Source organism: Apodemus sylvaticus, chromosome 17, assembly GCF_947179515.1.
Source record: "Apodemus sylvaticus chromosome 17, mApoSyl1.1, whole genome shotgun sequence".
Classification (NCBI taxonomy): Eukaryota; Metazoa; Chordata; class Mammalia; order Rodentia; family Muridae; genus Apodemus; species Apodemus sylvaticus.
The window spans coordinates 32,697,837-32,718,386 of NC_067488.1; the positions used below are offsets into that span (position 1 = coordinate 32,697,837).

The 20,550-nt window shown below is 50.0% G+C and overlaps 1 protein-coding gene across 1 annotated transcript in view; it reads left to right on the plus strand.

Annotated features, from left to right (window-relative positions):
• The window catches only part of LOC127668053 (basic salivary proline-rich protein 4-like), a 40,944-nt gene extending 35,067 nt beyond the window's left edge, over nt 1-5,877 (plus strand). Inside the window, exon 2 of the mRNA XM_052161498.1 lies at nt 5,279-5,877. Coding sequence (XP_052017458.1) covers nt 5,279-5,744 — 466 coding nt within the window. The 3' untranslated portion in view covers nt 5,745-5,877. The remainder of the gene's footprint in view (nt 1-5,278) is intronic.
• The last annotated feature ends 14,673 nt before the right edge of the window (nt 5,878-20,550 follow it).

Consider the following 20,550-nt stretch of genomic DNA (forward strand, 5'->3'; position numbering starts at 1 on the left):
CTGCCTCCCAAGTGCTGGGATTACAGGCATGCACCACCACTGCCCGGCTGGGCCTCTGGCTTTTAATGATGTATTTTCCACACACCTGACCCTGCTACCAGCTGCCTTGGGAACCTACAGGGTCACGATTCAGGTTTGCATCCCTGTGGCCTGTCTTCCTGGTCCTGGCTGAGGAGAGGAGAAGCAAGACAGTGCGGTGGGAGGAACACCAAGTCTGCCTTCCTAGATGTGTGGCCCACAGACTAGAGGCACTGTACCCTCTCCTCAGGCCGCCCGGCTTTCTCAAGCACCTGACTGGCTGCGGGCTAAGGCCCAAGTGACTCGTCCACACACAGAAGCCTGGGACCCACTCCTCTCAGATGAGGCCTCTCAAACTGTGGACTCACTATAGCCATTCGCTAATTAAAAGAGCCTAGCCTTAGGGAACATCATAGAAAAGAAGGCAAAAGGTTCATAAGAGAAGGGGGGGGGGCGGGGAGAGCGCAAGGGAACACTGGCTTCTGGCCATGATGCGGCCGTCAACATCTAGCCATGATGCGACCGTCAACAGCTGGCCATGAAACAGGAGAAGCTCACACAGACCTGAGACTGACACTGAATGGGTTGAAACTATAGGCGCTTTAAGATTGTTGGAGGAGGGAGATGTGTCCGTATCCTCCAGTACACAACCCTAACTAAACTGACCGAGTCACTAAAATGGACAAAGAGACATGAAAATGTGTGTGTGGGGGGATTTCAAAATGAAACCCATTACCATGTGTAATCAATACTTTTTTTTTTTTTTTTTTTTTACAGAAGAGATTGGGCTTAGTAACCTTCTGGAACCTTCCACGGAAAACAAGCTGGGACCTGAAATGTATACACTTTTCAGGATATCAAGGCACGGGATACTTCACAACCCTTTTGAGTCCCAAGGATGCCCAGACAGAGCTCACACACTAGCTTTAAACCCCGCCACTGGTCCGTGTCCCTTGAATCGAGCTGTCTTCACCCCGTCACCCCACAACTGTCCACTGACCCCTCACAGGTCCTTCATCCACATTCCAAAAACACACTTCCTTTGCTCCTGCCACCTTTCGAAAGGTAGCCTTTCTGAACACAATTCCAGTTCTTTTAAATAAGGCCCGCAACTCCTTTAATGGTTTCAGATTATCTTAAATATTGTTAAAAAAAAAAAAACTGTCTCAGCCACTTTTCTTCCAGCAGACTTCATCAACTTCGATTATTTATATATTTACGAACGATACTCGAGGAGCAGATGGCAGCTAGTAAGAAGGGTCGACAAGCTGGGGGGTTGGGGGGGAAGATGGACGGGACAGAATGTAATGGCTCGCCCATTCAGTCCGCCCAACAGAATGTAAGCTGGATGGCTCGCCCGTTCAGTCCGCCCAACAGAATGTAAGCTGGATGGCTCGCCCGTTCAGTCTGCCCGACAAGCTCTGACGAATTCAGTGGAAGCCCGTACACCAGGCGGTCAACAATTGGATTAAAATAACACTCTTGGACTTCCAAGTGCTTGCAGACTCCAGATCTTTCTAGGAATCGCCTGCCAGTCCAGAGCTGCTTCCCAAGCGGAACTGGCATGGGGGGAGGTACGGGGAGGCTGGGGGGTCTGGATGGTGACATCAGGTGAGGACAGAAAGAGCATCATAGAGGGGGAAGCAAAAAACATTTATCGAGCACCTACTGTGTGCAATACTGTTACATCAACCTCTGTGATGAGCCCAATGCCACCTCTAGATGACCAGCAAGACTCTCCATGTTACAAATGATGAGGGTCCAAAGAGAAAGGAAGGACTCTGCTCAAAGTAGGTAATCCAGCCCCTAAACCCACACACGCAGTGTGGAAATTGAAAAGTGTGGGTTTCCAGTGTGGATGGTAGGGGTGGAGGGTGGGCTGGTAGTGGGGTACAGGTAACTGTCCCTTAACTGTATCCTTGACTAGGAAATCATCTTTCAACTGAGGCCATCCGCCTTCAGGCCTATCTGAAGTCTAAATTCTACACTTGATCTTAGCCAAAAGGCCGAGAAGCGATGAAGTCTAAATTCTAAAGTGCTGCTAAAAACAATTTAAACTGGGTTCACTTGAGACACAGGGGAAGTCAAGTCTTGGCTAAAAACAGGAAGAAGATACACAGGTTCTAGAAGATAAGGGAGAGGTGTCACCAGCACACAGAGGGTGGATGGGTTGACAGAGAAGGAGAGAGAGGTGGGGGTAACTTGCACTGGCAAGCCTCTGTACCTGGGATGATGGAAACCCAAGAGCTCGCACACTGTCCTCAGCAACCTATAAAAAACATCCCACTCTGAGGGAAGTGAGCAACCCTCCCTCCCTGGCCTCTTCCCGTTTTGTCTCTGGAAGTTCCATTGCAGTTAAAACAAGAGAGGAGCTCCTGCACTCATGTTGTCTATGCTCTGACAGGCAAGACTGCCACTAACTACTACTGCCATAATTGTCTTGCTCTCGGGATGTCCATCTGAAGTGATACAGATTCAGGCACAGAACTCATCTGCCCATTTTACAGATAGGAACACTGCCCAGAACCTTGGATGCACATGTGTGAGCTAAAGAAAAATGGGTTTACATTCGGTACCCTGTGCAATGGGCCAGGGCTGGAACTATCTCCCCAGTTTGTAGGCAGGAAAGGGGGCTTCAAGGTGATAGTGACGTAAGACCACCTGCTGCCCACACAGATGAACTGATTCATGGCTGTGTGTCTGTGTCAGACAGCAGCTCGCCACATAGCACAGGCTGGTCTTGGACCAGTGATCTTCCTGCCTCAACATCCCAGTGTTGCATTACAGGTAGGCACCACCATACCCAATTCATGCAACCATTTTAAATCTATACAGCACAACCTCAGATGGACTTGTTAAAGATAGCAAAATGCCCATACCACCAAACCCACAAGAATGGTGGTCTCTCCAATCAAAGAGATGGCAGAAAGGCTGGCTATTTGGCAATAATCTCCTGGCATTGGTGTTTCTTATGAGCCCTTTCTGTGCACCCATCTCGAGATGCAAGGCTTGCCAGGGACTAGGAACCAAGACTTTACTTCAGGAAGAACCACCAGAGAACAACATCAAGGTCACTTGGAGGCCAGATGTTGACCTTGAGGTGTAGACAGACTGTATTCACAAAGCACAGAAGTGAAGCCATCACTTTCTCATTCATTCTATCAGAAAACAGGTACATCGTTCCCAGCATGAGCCAGACACACTTGTCAAGGAGACACAAAGCCATGCAGGGGACCACCAGAGAACCCCAGGCTAGTTTTCAGCCCCAAGGCTTAGCCCAGGATCCTGCCCCTGCCTCTCTCTCCCAGGCTGTGTCCTGGGAAGTCCCGGCCTCACTCTAAGTCTGGGTGAAATGGAAAGATTCTCTCTCGCCACCCAGGTGACTGTGGCCACCATATGCATTAACAAGAGCTGTGTAGCAGTGTCCCTGCGTGGAGAAGCTTGCTTGCCTCTCTAAACAAATGGATGTGAGCAGGGACACGGTGACACATACCTGTGGTGGTCCCAAAACTCAGGTAGCAGAGGCTGGGACATTCACAAGTTCTAGGCCAGCCTGCAATACATCCTAAGATTCTGTCTCAAAACATCAAGAAATAAACAAAGCAAGAAGCTGTGGCTCTCAGACTTATTGCCTGCCTGAGGGGGGCTATCACCACTTCCCCCAAGGTCTTCAGAGACGGGCACACAAGGCTTTGGTCGTGGAAAAGGGAGAGGGAGGAATAGCTGTCAGACAAAACAACATTTCCTTAAAATTTCTCAAAGTGCACAAATACCTCTCCCCCATCCTCTCTCTCTCTCTCTCTCACACACACACACACACACACACACACACACACACACACACACACTCATAATCTACAGCATACTCATTACAAAGTGCCTCCTAGGAAGAAAACCTAGCCAGTTGACCTGTTCTGCAGGCTCCCCCACAAGAGAAAAGCCACCTCACCCCCCGCCTCTCCTTCCCAGTTACATGGAGCCCAGGGCCTGGGAAACCATTCCAGCTGGTAACTCTGCCAGCCACTTTCATCTGGCCACAGGAAAAAGAAAGAAAAGAGAAGAAAAGAGAAGAGAAGAGAAGAAAAGAGAAGAAAAGAAAAAGAGATGCTTCCATTTTATCCACACTGAATACAACCCTCCAAGAATAGGGAGAGTCTCAAATCAAAATCTGAGTGGAAGCTTCTTCAGAGGGAGTCACTCTTTCCTCCAGGGATCCGTGGATTTCTGGAGGCTGAGCTAACAAAACATGGCTCTGGTGATTATGGGATGGAAGTTAAGGGCAAAGAAGGCAAAAATGAGGAAGCCTACGGGCTCACTTCTCAAAATTTACCAGCCACCAATTCATTTCACAACTACCTATAGGAAGCCTCCCTGTGCCCCCGGCACGTGTCTTAAGGGATGAAGGCATTAAGGGGGGGGGGGTGACATTCCCACCCTATACCTCAAGGCCAGGAAACCTAGTCCCATTGACTGCAGGTCAGAACTCAAAGCAGCCCATTTTACAGACACAAGGAGCAGAAGACCTGGAGAAGGCAGACAACTTGCCCAAGGTCACAAAGCTAGAGAGTGGCAGGACCAGGAATTAGACAGAGGTGCACATCCACGTGACTCTCCCTGCTGCGCCACCTTCACACTCAAGCCCTCCCCCACCCCTCCATTTCTAGCGGCAGGGTGGGGATCTGAGACAACCCTCTAGGGCTCTGCCTGCAAAGGAAGTCCAGGTTCCTCTTTCCTCCCACCCCAGACATAAGACCCACATTCAGAGGACACACGGATTCCTTCCAGACCTACTATGTGTGCACGACCCCCCCGGAAAGCCCTGTGGGCTGCAAATGCCTCCACCTCTGAACACTAAACTTCCATTTAAAAAAAAAAAAAGATGATGATGATGTTGATGATAACGATGATGGCGAAAACAGAACGGGCAAAGAGGAAGTGCTGTTTAAACGCCGGCGGGGGTCAGAGCAGGAGGAAGTCAGGCTAGTGCGAGTCTATTCGCCCTTTTGGTTCCTCAATTCAGCCGCCTGGCCTGGACCACCCACCAGCCCCCAAAATGAAGTTAGCGGAGGGCAGCGCGGCGCCCGGATCAAGCCCTGCAGCGCTCACCTGGCCTGCAAGAGGGGTGTGCCCGGGGACGGCCACTCGGACCCCGCGCCCCAGCCTCCCAGTGCACAGCGCCCCAGGCGCTCGCTCCCTCCCTGCAGCCCGGGAGACCAGGGCGGCGACGCCGTAGCGGGCTCCCGGCCGGCCCTGCACGTACCTGGCAGCCCGACAGGCGGGCGGGCGGGCGAGCTGGCGGCGGGAGCCTGCGGTGCACACACGCCGCTTCCGGGTCGGCGGCTCGCGCGTCCCCGCCGCAGGTTCGCGAGCGGCCCCGCCGCGGCAGCAAGCAGCAGCAACAGCGGCGAGCAGCAGCAAACGGCAGCAGCGGCGGCCCGGCCCCGGCGAGGCTAGAAATCGCTATAAAAGGAAGAGGCGGCGAGGAGGAAGAGGAAGCGCTGTTTACCTTCGCAGCCCAGCCCGGCGCCGCACAAAAGGAGGACGCGGCGACGCGCCGCCCCCCCGCGCCCGGGCCCCGCCGCAGCACGGGTCCCGCGTCACCGCGCCCGGGACCGCCCCGCGCCGCCCCCGCCCCAGCCCGCCTGGTGACCTTGGGCGAGTCCCGAGCGCCTAGGCCGGACCCCCAGGGCGCCGGGCCCCCGCGGCCCCTCCCTCACCTGGGATGAGGGGTCCAGATGCGCTCGGCTCGGGCGCCACCTGCCTGGCTGCTCCTGGACCGCGGGCGCCAGGCAGAAACACCCACAGGGTCCAGTGGTGCAAGCCCCGCGGGGACCGACCAATAAAGCAGAGGCGATGCGAGGCGGGTGGGGGGTGGGGGTCTGGGCTCCCTATACGGTCATCCCAGGACTTGTAATTTAGCAAGAGGCAAACTCCCCAATTACCATGTCCTTGTCGTGATTCCCATTTCGGTTGGTGTGGGAACTACTGTCCTTCCCGTTGGCTAGGACATAATTAAGAGGCATTAACACACACACACCCTTTACTCCTCTGCCCTCAAGTCCATGTCATCGTTATCTTGATTTTTCAACCACATTTTTCAAGAATATTTAGTGTTCCATGAAATATCTTTTCCCTGACCTCTAACATGGTATCCAAAGGGTTACGCCCACGGCTTTCAACCCCTCCTTCTCATTCTTACCACCCCTCCCTCCACCTGTGCTGGGGGTTTGTGGGGTACAATATTGGGGACTGATTTACCTTGGCCTATTTCATCTTTAACAAAGGTGTGTGTCCAGATTTTCCTTAACTGGGGCAAGTTCAGGGAGCTTGGTTAGGGTGCTATGGTGGACTCCAGGAGGACTCTCCAGGATTTTTTTTTTTCTTGGCTGTAAGGAAACCTCCTAGTGCTGTGTAGAGTCACTCTTGCTTGCACTGGGACAAGCAAGAAAGGATGTGAGGCCGACTTGGCATAGCAGACCCGAAGAGAGGGCAGAAATGCTTTCTAGAAGTTTCGGGAGGTATTTAGGCCTAGGGGACAATTGCCTGGGAGGCTAAGGGCCTGAGTTCAAGTCCTCCCTTACCATTGCTCTTCATGGCCCTGGTCCAGTGACAAAGCCTGCCAGGCTCTGTGGCGAGCCGATGCCACACCATCTTAACAGTGTGAGAAGTGGTCTGACTATTGAGTCAATGGTCAGCTATAAACTTGAGGAAACAGAGGTTCAAACCTGGTACAGCAGAGAGCATGCGAAACGGGTGGGGCTCAGTTTGGAGGTGCCCAGTGAACTAGGTGCCTGAGGCTCTGCCTACCTCACTTAGCTCTCACCGTGGTCAGGAAGCAGCCTGCCCAGAGTTATGCATGAAGAGGTAGAGCAGGGACAGATGGCATCAGCCTGAGGTCATACCTATCACATGCCAGGGGGGCCAAGCAAGTACCCAGGTTGTGTCACTGAAGCCCAAGGACTTGCCCGGTCTGAGCCATGTGAGATGGAGCAACAGTAATGAGACCATGTACAGAACCTAGGAGGGCTATCGCGCCGCTGCTGCCACTATTGGAATAAGTATTAAAGACTCAAGGACCTAAAGTTTTCTAGGAAGCTGGGGGAGGGGGACTTCAAACAGCTTCGGGGAGTTAGAGTGCAGCCTGGGTGTGGCCAGGAGGCAGGGAAGAACAGGGGAAGCGGAGGGCATGGACAGGGGACCATGCTTACTTAGCCTGTGTTCGGATGAGTTCAACACTTGCTAGGATGGAATCCAATCAGGCATTCCTGTGTGCCTCCGATAGGACAGTCTGTTCCCGGCCTCAGTGAGACTGAGTCTTGCTCGTTCAGCCAGACTCTGGTGTGCTTGACAGATTCAAGCACGTGGAGAGCTGGAAATGGTGTTTTCGGAGTCTTTGGTGAGTCTGTGGTGGCCTGAGACATCAACCCTGACAGGAGAGAGTGAACTCCAGCATCCTGTGAGGAACCCCGCCTGCCATTCCCAGCCATGCAGGCACAGGCAAGTCACGTAGCCTCCGGCTGTAATTCATCCATCTGTACGTGGGTATGAAAATGTCACCTTCCGGTATAGGAAGGACTGACTACATGAGATAATGAATTTTACATGATTTGCCAACTGTGGTGCCATCTTTTTTATCTTAATACTAAAATCCGGATCTCATGGCATCTTTCGAGCAAAAATTTTGTATTTCCTTTGTGTATGCATTTGCAGGAGCGGACGCTGCCCTGCCTAAAAACTGACAGAAGGTGAAAGTCAGGTGATTCAGGCACGTCCTTTTGTCCCGCTGGGTTAGCAGTTTGCAATTAAACACATTCTGCATCCCAACATGACCCACACAAACTCAGGGAAGGCCTCTTGCCTATTTGCCTGGCTTCCCTCCGCTCTGGCCAATCAGATCCCAGAGATGATGCAGAAGCCTCTAAACTAGATGGAGCCTGGCCAGCTGCTGTGCAGGGATACAGCAGGGCACATGGAGGATGCCTGCCCAGGGCTCATCAGCCCCTCAGGACGGACATCCTCCTCAGTAAAGTCGAGTGCCCTGCTGTCGCATGAAGCTAAAGCTGGAACAGTGGTCCTCATGGGAAACACAAGGACTCTGAGCCTTCCAAAGCTCAGGAATCAAGAGGTGTGAGGTGAGCGGGGCCGTGGAGCGAGGCCTTATCTCAACAACACAAAACCTGTGGGGTGCGGTGGCACAGGAGGCAGAGGCAGGCAGATCTCTGTGAGTTTGGCAGTCTGGTCTACATGGTGAGTTCCAGGCCAGCCAGAGCCGCACAGTGAGACCCTGTCTCAAGAAAAAAACTAACCAGATAACCAAACAAAACTGTGTCCTCGGGGGGCTGCTGGGCTAGGGAGCAGAAAGTGGGAAAGTGAACGTGTGATGTGTAAAGGGGATCCTTCGAGGTAATAAAATCATTCTCCAATCAAATCCCAGGGATGGATATCCATGAACAGCACACGGAATGTCTCTGAATCTGGAATGTCTTTGGAATCTGAGCTCTGTAGATGTTACGTGAACTTCTTTATATTACAGTATCCATTGTATCTACAACCAGACTACAGAAAAGGGTCAGAGTGTGGGAATCTCGGCAAGTAGGTGTGGTGAGTCCTTGGGGGGAGTCACTGCCTTTTACAAATAGTTCTATAGCAACTGAGACTAAAACAGAACTTAACTCAGAATGTGTATCGTTTTTATGTAATTGAGTTTGTATTTTTAGGAAAATAAAGTATGAAATACCATTTAGATACTTAGAAGAGATTTTTTTAAGTCAAATCTTGTTTATCTTTTTTGAAACATGAGCTTTTGTAGCCCAGGCTGTCCTTAAATTTATCAGATAGCCAAGGATAACATCAAGCTTCTGATGCTTCTGTCATTTTTACAGGTGTGTATTGACACACCCATTTTTTTTCTTTTCCTTCTTTCTTGCTTTTTTATTAGCAAAGCTTTGAGGGAAGTATCTAGTCTGGCCCTACTTCAGGCTTCTTCATGGGAAATGGGCTGATGGTGAAGCAAGGCATTGTGGGGGACTGTGGGGGTGATGAAGGCAAAATCACACTTGGAAGATGCTTAATCATGGTAGTGTGGCCATTGTCACTGTAAGGTAGATGAAGTCTTTCAAAGTGTGGCTCCATAGGGAGAGCAAACCAAAGAAATTTATAGAGCGCATCAGTGACCTGGGCTACAGTGACGGGGGTGATAGACAGACAGACAGACAGACAGACAGACGCTTGTGTCACACTATGGTGTGGACATGCAGTAGTCCCACAAAGGCACTGCATGGCAGGCTTGGCTCCAGAAACTGAAGCTATCGAGAGGCCCCTGAAGTATTGTCAGTGGCTCCATTGACGGACCAACCCATAGCTGAAAGTCCTAAGAAGAGGCAGGGACTAGTTTCATGGAGTGGGTGGCTGGAAGTGTCTTTAGGCAGAGTTTATCCTTTCTCTGACTGGCACCACGATATCCTGCTTCAGGCCCATGAATTAAAATCTATAAAACCACGGCCAAGACTCTTTCCTCTACCATGTTGACTTTGCCCAGTATGTGCTCACAGCCATGAGAAACAGTGACACAAATCTAAACACCAGGGGTATCTTTCTCTTTTGTTCTTGCCTGGAGCCCAAGGTCGGGGTGGACATCGGGTTCAGGAGAGGGCCTTATTCCAGGTTGCAGATTCCTGACTTCATGAATCCTCATGTGGTAAAAGGGCAAAGGTCAGCCCCTGGGCCTTTTTCTAAATGGTACCAATACCTTTTAAGAGGGCTCTACTCTATGCCCAAATAGCCTCCCAAAGGTCCCTCCTCCTTGTGTTGCCTGACATTTGAAGTCAGGGCTTTAATATATGGATTCAGAGGGCCACATCAAGATTCTATCCATTGCAAGGAGATTTTAGAAGTATTCATGTCAAGAACTGTGATGTCGGAGTAGACATGACAGCTCCTCTCCCTCTCTCTCCTCATTAAACTCTGAAGATATGAGATGGGAGAAAAAAGAGCATTTTTCAAGGTATGTTGCTGGCACTCCAGAAAATACCAACCATCAAAAAAGGCAGTGAAGAAACTGCGTGGGCCTGGGGTGGTGGCACATGTCTTTAATTCCAGAACTTGGAGGCAGGAGCACACAGATCTCCATGAGTTTAAGGTTAATCTGGTCTACCTAGAGAGACCCTGTCTCAATCAAACGAACTACAAGTCCCAAGCATGTCCCTTACGTGCCCCCTGAGGCCTCACTCCCAAAGGAAAGTGAGAAGCACATTTGTTCTCAAGGAGTTGCTATGAATTTGTCAGGTATGGAAGATTTACCCAAATGGAGAATTTTCGCTGTTCAGGAAAACTCACTTTTGAGGATGGACCTCATTCTTGCCTGAGCTGATGTGGGAGATCTTGTGAGATACTAAATGATTCCATGTGATAAGGAACAGGCTTCCTTCAATGCTCACCCTGCCCTCCCAGCATGTGGGTGCATGCAGATAAATTCTGGGTCTCATATGAAGATCATAGGACCCTGTGACACTGTCATATACCTCAGTCCCCTGGAGTCAGAATTTCAGCCCACATCTGATAATACCAAAGTCTTAGATTTTCTTTATCTTTGTGCTCATATTACCTGGATAATATAAGTACTCTCAACATGATTCCAGTTATACAGAAGCTGTCCATAGGTTGTATTGTGTACTATACCATTGTGTAGACTTAATAAACATTCTTGAATTTGGGTGCCCACAAGGGTCCTAGAGTCAACACCAAGAAACAACTACAACTGTATAGTTACATACATACACATATATATATGTGTATATATACACACACACACACACACACACACACACACGCCTGCAAACTACTGTGTTCTGAGGCAAGTGCATCTGGGATGCTGTCACAGCCCAAGGGTCTGACTCAGTGGTTGTGGGTAGACCCTGCTTCAGAAGTTCTCAAAGATCTCCATCTGCAACCCTGGGGTTTGTTGCTAGCTTCAGTGACATTTCTGAGACATTTATACTGCACTGTCTGCCTGCCTGCCTGCCTTTCTTCCTTTCTGAAACAGGGAATCATATAACCTAGGCTGTCCTTGAACTCAACACTTAACTGAGGACGACCTTGAATTTCCCATCCTCCTGCCTCCGTCCTGTTTCTGTGGTGTTGGGGATGGTGGCGAGGACTCTGCATGTTCGGTAGGCACTGACCTATTCAATGACTTCCGTTCACTGCACTTAGTGCTGTGGGTTTTCTCTGCTCCAGCCTCCTCCGCGCACACGATGGCCTGACATCTACACCCTGTGGAAGGCTGTCCGTCATTCAGGCCTGTCTTCTCCATCCCCACCCGTGATCTTCATTGCTTCCACTCTGATGCCTCAAGGATGCTTCTCTCGTGGTGTCAAGGCAAATCCCAGAGTGCCTGGCCTCCCCACGCCTGGCTCTCTGCGCTCCCCTTCATTTTTCCACGAGATTATATTTCACAAGTTAGGCACTTTTATGCCTCCATGGGTCTCATAGCCAATGTCTCTAGTGATCCCACTCAGCAGCCCAAGATGGAGACGCAGCGGGGCATGTCTCTAGCTATCATCGCCTATACTAAGTAAAAGGAATCACAGAATGATTCAGAGTCACTGAATGAGTTAGAAATACATTTTGGGCTAAAAGGTCAGCTCTTCAGATGCCCATCCATCATCCAGGAGTTTCATCGTTATTCCCTCTATGAAGATAAGAAAACTAAGTTTGATTATGACATGATTCCAGAGCCGCTTACATCAAAGCACTGGCGAGCTTGCTAAACATACAGATCCTCAGGGTCTGCCCATCTGTAGTCTGGATCTGAGTGGGCGCCGGAATCTTTGTCTCCACAGCCCAGGGTTGTAAGCCCTGGATCTTGCACATGCCAGGCACACATGTTACCATTGAGCTATATCCCCTTGGCTATTTGAAGACAATGTATTGCTAAGTAGCCTAGGTTAGCACTGGATTGCCAATCTTCTTGCCTCTTCCTTCAGAGTGCTGGGATTATAGGCATACCACCATGCCTACCAGGAATCTGCAATTGAATGTGTCTGGCAGAGTAACTTATATTCACTACTAAGGTCAGCATATACGCTCTGCCTTGTGGCTTACACAGTGATGTGCCAACCTCAGAGTTGGCAGCTTTGGCAAGTATCCGCGTCCAGCTATGTGGACGCTGGCAGCCAGAAGGAGGGCGGGGCTTGCCCATGTTCCTAACACTTGGGTATACACCACAGTTACTTGAAACTAATCATACTGTAACAATGGAAAAGTCCCCTGACCTGACCCAACCAACACAGTCCCACTGGGGGACTTACACTTTCAACCTCATTCTTAGTGGCCCGCGATCAAACCATATCACTTACTGACCAGGATCACAACACTAGGAAGTCAACAGAAGCAGATTTGGGTGGCATTTCTGGCCAAGATGGGCTAAGCAACAAGTAGATTTATCCTTTAGACCTAAGCAACTGGGGGAAAAAAAAAAACCTCATGAACCAGGCATCAGGGAGGTACAACCTGTAATCCCAACTCTAGACACAGGCAGGAGGATCTCTGCCAGGTTTAAGGCTAACCTTATCTACTTAATAAGTTGTTATACAATGAGACTGTCTCTAAAAACCCAAACCAACAACCAGCAAAGACAGCAATCCCCAGCCAAACATATATATGATCAGTTGTCTATGTGACTCTCTGTGTGTGAGTTTAGATGAAAATATCCTTTCAGGAGGTGAACTTGGGCAAAGAGGATACCCAGCCTCAACTCTATTTGCTTTGTTTATAAAGCAACTTCTCCACACTAGTGACCAGCTCCAGTGTCTCCAACTTCTTGTGGGAGGCGGTCCTTGCTATGCCTGATGTCTTTAGGTCAAATGCAGTGGTGGCTCTGATTATCCTCAGCCTTGTCTGCCCATCTGGGACCTGGACAGTCAGGAAGCCACACCCACCTTTGCACCTCTTGGTGCAGCACTGGTCTGCAGAGCAACTCCTGAGACACCCCCAGGAAGGAGATCCAGTGACACTTTCCATTCTGTTTATAATTAAAAGAAGTCCCTTTGGGGGACTGGAGAGATGGCTCAGAGGTTAAGAGCACTGACTGCTCTTCCTGAGGTCCTGAGTTCAATTCCCAGCAACCACATGGTGGCTCACAGCCATCTGTAATGAGATCTGATGCCCTTTTCTGGTGTGTCTGAAGACAGCTACAGTGTACTTACATATAATAAATAAATAAATTTAAAAAAAAAAAAGAAGTCCCTTTGAAAGAGAACGTCCTATAACCACCAAGGCTCTTGAAAATTTCACTGAGCAGTCAAAATGGATGACTCTTTGGACAAGGTTCTCTGCCTGGAGAGAGGAAGGCGACTCCTTGAAGTGGGCATCATAAAGTATCATAGCAGGCACAGGAAGAGGACATTATTATTGTCATCATCAAGTCTGGAAAAATATAACCCTGCAGCATCAAAGGTACTCCTGAGCCACAGGAGGGGCAACCCTAACACTGGGAAAATTTCGAGGCCACTCCTTCCTCTCTTCTGCTGTCAAGAAAAGCAGTTGAGATAGTCATGGTGGCGCACACCTTTGATCCCAACACTGGGGAGGTAGAGGCAGATAGATCGATTGAGTTCAAGGCCAACCTGGTCTACAGATCGAGTTCCAGGACAGCCAGGGCTACACAGAGAAATCCTGTCTATGCAACAAAAGAAGGAGAGAAGGAAGGAAGGAAGGAAGGAAGGAAGGGAGGAAGGAAGGAAGGAAGGAAGGAAGGAAAGAAGGAAAGAAGGAAAGAAGGAAAGAAGGAAAGAAGGAAAGAAGGAAAGAAGGAAGGAAGGAAAGAAGGAAGGAAAGAAGGAAAGAAGGAAGGAAGGAAAGAAGGAAGGAAGAAAAAGAAATCATGGCAAAACAAAACAAATATTTTAAAAACATTTTTTTATTTAGCAAAATTCAATTTAAAGTTGAGAGAGAGAGAGAGAGAGAGAGAGAGAGAGAGAGAGAGAGAGATAAAACCCTTCTAAGTTACTCTGGTGACATCAAGTAACAGAAGCCACCATCACATCCTGATGCTTGGTTTTCTTCTTGGGGCTTAGTACCTGCAACTGTAGTACAGAGGTACCTTCTGTTCCCCCCATGGACTGTAAGCTCCATGGAAACAGGGAGTGTATGGCTACTTTTCTTCCTTGCCCTGATAAAATACCCTGACCTAGGCAACTTAAGGAAGGAAAGGTTTGTTTTAGCCATCATGCTGTGGAAGGTGGGGTAGCAGGCCCTTAAACCAGCAGGTCACGTGATATCCACAGTCAGGAGCAGAGAGAGAGGAGTACTGGTGCTCTGCTCACTTTTTTTCTTTCAATGTAACCCAGGGCCCCAGCCCAGGGAGCGGTGCGTCTTCTAGAGTCGGCCTTCCCATAGCACCTTTGGATGACTCTTTGGACAAGGATCTCTGCCTGGAGAGAGGAAAGTGACTCCTTGATGTCCTCAGTCAAGATCATCGATCACAGGCACAGCTTCTGGCTTGTTCCTGGTGAGTCTAGATCCCGTCAGTCGATAACCAACTTTACTATCACAGGTGCTTAGTCTCTGTGCAATCCTCAGCTCCTAGGACAGAGTCTGACCTCAGCACAGAACCTGTGAGGCGTGGTCTATCCCAGGATGATGGCTCTACCTGAGGGAGTAGCCCACACCACAGATCCAACCAACCCGGCTAAAATGCCCATATGAAAGGGGTCGGGGAGAGGCAAAGCCGAGCACAGAGCTTGCAAGGCTGGGTGGGGAAGGCATGATAGGGAACGGCAAGAAGGACGTCCTGCTTCTAGCTTAGGTCTGGGAAACACAAAACCTAACTTTTTTTTTTTTTTTTTTTGGTGTTTTCGAGACAGGGTTTCTCTGTGTAGCCCTGGCTGTCCTGGAACTCACTCTGTAGACCAGGCTGGCCTCGAACTGAGAAATCCGCCTGCCTCTGCCTCCCAGAGTGCTGGGATTATAGGCGTGCGCTGCGCCGCCGCCGCCGCCGCCGCCACCACCACCTGGCAACACAAAACCTTTTGTCTCAGTCTTTCCTGGACTAAAGCTCTGAGAGTGTCAACATGCGGACAGAAAGACGGGTGTCTTGCTCACCACCCAACTCCACAGCCTGTAAGGTTTTTTTCTGCCCTGGCCAGCTCCACCTTCCTCTCTCTGCATTTGTGACCGACTTTCTCCCCGGCCCCACTTTCCAGTCCACCCCATACGAGTGGGTGGGAGACGCTCTATACCCTCTTCTGATGCTCTGCTGCCCCTCCCTCCTCCAAGATAACCATGTCCCTAAGTTGGGGGAATTCAGTCACTCCCTGGTATCCATAAATAGTATGTTTTCTGGTAAGAATCTTCTCCAGCCAACTGAACACAGCAGCCTTCCTCAGTCTTCTGTGGACAGCTTTATTGTTGGGCTATTTGGCCCATCAACCAAATAGCCCTGTGTCTCTGCAGGGTGTCCTTCTCTGTATCTTCCCTGTCAGCATGGAGGCTGCAATGTCTGTAGACCAAGTGTGGGACAGCTGGGTAAGACACAGAGGTGAGCAGCTTCAACCTTGTTAACTGTGACCTATTTTCAGAAAGGTTAGACCCAGAGTTGAGTAAAATCTGACCTGTAAACTACAAATCCCTTAACAACAAATCCCTTTAAAAAGGTAAAATGTGTATAATGTACCCCAGGTTAGCTCAAAACTTGTAGTCTTCCTGCCTCAGGCTCTTAAGCAGCTAGAATTGTATGTATGTGACGTTACAAAGAGCTAGCGTGCTTTATCTTTACTTATTATTTAGTTAAGTTTGCTGTGCACAGTGGCCCACACCTTTAATGCCAGTATACAGGAGGCAGAAGCAGGCAGCTCTTGGTGTCATTTGAGGCCAGCCTGGTCTGTATATTGAGTTCCAGGCCAGCCAGGATTACTCAGACCATATCTGAAAAAAAAGAAAAAGAATTTAGCTGAGCACAACGTTGCATTGTCCTGATGGACTGCACATTTCCGAGACTTGGCATGCTTGCTGGAGTTGGTATTCCTGTCACCTCCTACGTGTATGAGAGGACTCAGTACTGTGCCCCCTCCTGGAACAAGCTGTCAATCTGCTGTAAGCATTTGTTTTGCTGAATGGGCTCTCAGCGTCACAGGGAAGGTCTGTGCGGGTCTGTCCCATGTCCCCGGATCCTGAGATATAGTAGCTACACAGCAAATGCTCATTAAAAGAAAGAAGGAATCAGGCTAGGAGGATGAGCCTTGGGGCATTAGGAAGAGGTGGGCTGATACTGAGAACTGGTTAGAGACACAGACGGGTGACAAGCAATATTGTAGTTTCTACTTGTCGTCAGAAGCTACCTGAGAGCCTGCTCTTCTGTTAGTCCTGACTGCAGGCAGGCAGCTGCTGGGCTGACTGATTCTTGCCCTGTTTGGGGACTGTGTGTGTGTGTGTGTGTGTGTGTGTGTATGAGAGAAGAGAGAGAGAGAGAGAGAGAGAGAGAGAGAGAGAGAGAGAGAGAGAGAGAGAGAGAGAGAGAGAGGAGAGAAACTGCTATGGGCAAAGCTACCAGTGCTGGGGTGACAGCTGACACCTGCTGATATTGGGACAGAAAGCCTACCATCCCCAACTCTGAAGGGAGACCAGGCACCCAAGCCACCCAGACCAAGAATGTCTATTCTCCAGCTGTGTGACATAGGGAAAGAGAAGAGTCTTGGCATGGCCACATTGTAATCGCAGGAGAGCTTATCAAACAGTGATCAAGGGGCACAGTGACATCAGGAGTTGAGCTGACCATGATCCTAGAAGTTAGTGTCATGTCTTGAAATTAGAAAAATTGGTCCCAAGCCGAGGAGTGCAAGCAGCTTCGACAGAAAACAACTAAATGGATTCTTGAAACTGCCAAGAACCCCCTCCCCGGGGCCCCCCCCCCCCCGCCCCTAACACCTTGATTTCAGACTTCTAACCTCCATGGCCATAAGAGTTGTGTTGATTTAAACTACTGCATCTGCTCACTTTGTTTTAGGGGCTGTAGGAAACTGCCCCCGAGCCCTGGGTCTCATCTGAAAAGCAACAATAACCCATCCTATGCCAGGAGCCAAACTGACCTTACTTTATGTTTAGAGTTCATTTTAAAGATAGGCTTAGGTTTTGACTTCTCAGCTACAGACCTTGAAGAGATCGGGTGGTCAATGGTCACTGTGCCCTCCCAGAAGAAAACATCTTACAGCTGCCAGAGATTCACCTTGGCAGGATGCTGGGCTATGTGTAAAATCCCACTTGCTCACTTCTTCCCCTGCCTGTATAAGTTGCCTGAGAAAATACAGTTTGGGGGTGGGGGGCCTTGAACAAAGTTGGTCTTGGCCTCATTCTTCGCGTCTCCTGTCTCTATTTCTCTGCCCTTCTCTTCTAGGGTCCCCTGTCGAAAACCCCCGCAGGCCGGGGCAATCCTACACTGTGCAGCTGGTGGCATGGGATTAGGAAGGTTAGGACCTTGCATACATTATGTGCCCACCATGTCACTCAGCCTCCCTGAACCCAGAACTTGAAGGCACAGGCAGGGGGCACCTGGGGCCCAGCTGTTTTCAGGGGCCCACATGCCAAAGTCTCCTTGGCACCCCGGTTTTTCTCTCTCCCTCAGTTGTACCTTAGAGTTTCCAGGTCAATCTGGCATAGACAGCTACCCACACCCACGACTTTGCTTCCCCGGGACCCAAGGAAGGCCAGGGAGCTGACTGGAGGGGCTCTTCAGAGGGAGGAGTCCTAGCTCCCGATTAGCTGCATTGATTAAGTTCAAATGAGCGGTCAGGTAATAATCGAGAGCCCCTTCTCCCTCTCTCTCTTTCTACAAGGCTGGGTGGAAGGCAGGCTCTTCAGTGTTGGAAGAACTGCGTAAAGCAGACAGGCACTCCCAGATGTTCTCTGTGATATGGTCAGAGCGTGCAATCTCTGTGTCTGGTTGAAGAAAGTAGCTCCGGGAGATGGAAAGGCTTGTTCAAGGTCATACATCTGGCTAGGTCCTCGGGAAGGGTTAGAGCTGGGCTCTGCTCGCCCTTAGCCCGCTATTGTGAGTTAGTGATTCCCCACATCTGGGCCCCTTCTCAATGTTCCTTCCTTCCTAACAGGGCGTGACAAATAGGATTATGTTTGTTTAATTTATGTTTTGTTTATCCGAGACCGAGACTTATACTCTAACCTAGGCCAGCCTCAGACTCACTATCAAAGTCTAGGAAATCCTCCGGCCTCAGCCTCCTCACTGCTTGGCCTGCAGTTTATTTATACCAAGGCGAACCAGTACCAACTGGATTAGAGTTCTAGAACCCTCCGCTGGGCCATCAGGAAGAATGTTCTTCTCCAGGACTCTTCTATATGGTTCGGGTAGGGGCAGGGTTCAGTGGCCCCGCCTACTTGAAGATTTTTATTGAGGTCTCGCCCTGTGCTCTTTCAGGCTGGACCTTGCTGATGGGCAGGTGTACACTTGATATCCGTTAGGAGCTTGCTGACTGAGATGAAAAAAACATTGATAGAACACGAAGAGGGGTAAGGAAGAGGCACGGCCAACAGATGTTAGGGTCAGGGTCAGGGTTAGGGTTAGGGTTGCCACATGGTGAGGGAGAGGCTGGGAAGGGCTGTGAGCGACTTGACAATGCCCCCCCACCCCCACCCCAGAATGAGGAGAGACCAGAGCTCAGGCTCCTCCAGTCACTTCCGCCTCAACTGTCTCTTTTCATTTACATGCCTGTGCTGTTTCCAGTAAGTTAAAAAAAGAAAAAAAAAGTGTGAATGTCACCTTACAAAGAACAATTGTATTCATGTGTTCAGAAAGCCCCTGGGAGGCTTTCTGGTGTAAGAGGCAGGAGCCCTGAGTCAGTACTCAGCAGGCATCCTCCAGGTACAGGGTTTGCATCTCCTGGATGGCCCTGCCGGGTTAGGTGTTGGACCACTGCACTCAAGTGAACAGTTGAACTTATTGTTTGGCCTGGCCAAGAATGGCCTCATCTTGGCTCTGGGCCCGACTCTACAACATCAAGGGGACTCTGCCCCGCCGGAGGTGTGTGAACAGGGGCATCCTGGCCGCCCCGAGATGATGAGCTTCCCAGATACCAGCACTTCTACCTTGCTACCATGACTCTGAAACTGACTCAGAGTGGGGAGGGGGGTTACCAACAGGACCTGAGGACCAAAGAAGAGGAACTTGAAGAGTTTCATTTTTACTCTTAAACCCACAGCTCACTAACTCTTACGAGAGCATGCCTGTGGCAGATGAACCAACTTATTACAGGAAGTCAGGTTCTGAACCTCCAGACCCTTTCTTTGCCCTATGTCTGCTGTCCTACCCCTTCCCCAAGCCCCTCTACCCAGAAGCCTGACTTAGGAAACAGCACAACCATGCTTTACCAGCACGGTGGGCTCAGGCTCAAGGGCCCTAGGGGCACAGGAGATGTAGTCTAGGAATCCTTAAAAGTGTGCTGACAGATACTTCATGGGAGACTAAGAAATCCTTCCTGGAGTCAAAAGGCCATCTTTCCTGGCTAGGAAAGTCAAATATGTGACTTTCCTTTGGTTTCAGTGGACAGAAAATCGCATAGGCATTCCATATAGGTGGAAAACACTATCTCTAACTTAATAATATATGAAAAAGTATGGTATCTCCCCATTATCCTTCCTTATCGCTTTGGGTTCAAGTTTATCCCACTATAGGCGGGGAGAAAGCACGCTCACCCTGCAGGGATGGGGTCTATAGGACTAAGGGGGCTGTGCCGGGCTGCTGCTGCAGGTCCCTAGGCGGGAGAGAGCAGATTCTTACTGGGCCTCAACTTTACTCCAGTCAGATGGCAAGTCTATATTTTATTTTTAAAGTGTTGGTAAAAAACCAGGCAGCATACACGAGGCCCCCAACACATATACAGCAGAAGACTGCCTGGTCTGGCCTCAGTGGGAGGAAACACAGCCAACCCTCCAGAGACTTGAGGCCCCAGGGAGTGGGGAGGCCTGGTTGGGGGGGGCATTCTCTTGGAGACAGGGGGAGGAGGAATGGGATGAGGAACTGTGGGAAGGAGGATGGGGAGGGGGGCAATGGCTGGATTGTAAAAAAAAAAAAGTAATTTTATAAAAGGGTTGGTAAAGGGGCTGGGGAAATGGTTTAGTCAGTAACGAACTCAGGTCCCCAACCCCCAGTAAAATGCTAGGCATGGTCACAGGTGGCCATACCCCTAGTGCCTACAGGTGATGGCGGGTGAATTCTTAGAGCTTGCTGGGCAGTTAGTCTAGCCAGTCAGCGAATGTCAGGTTCAGTGATGCTGTCTCACTTGGAAAATGGACATGGAGCATGCCTTTAATCCCAGTACTCGGAAGGCAGCGGGAAGATGACCTTCATGAATCTGAGGCCGACCTGGTTCACACAGGGAGTTAGAGGCCAGCCACAGCTGCACAGGGAGACCTTGTTTCAAAAAGACAGATAGACAGACAGACAGACAGACAGAGAGACAGCAAGAAAGCAAGAGAGATAGAAAAAGAGAGAAACGTATTAACCTCTGCCCTCCTACACACACACAC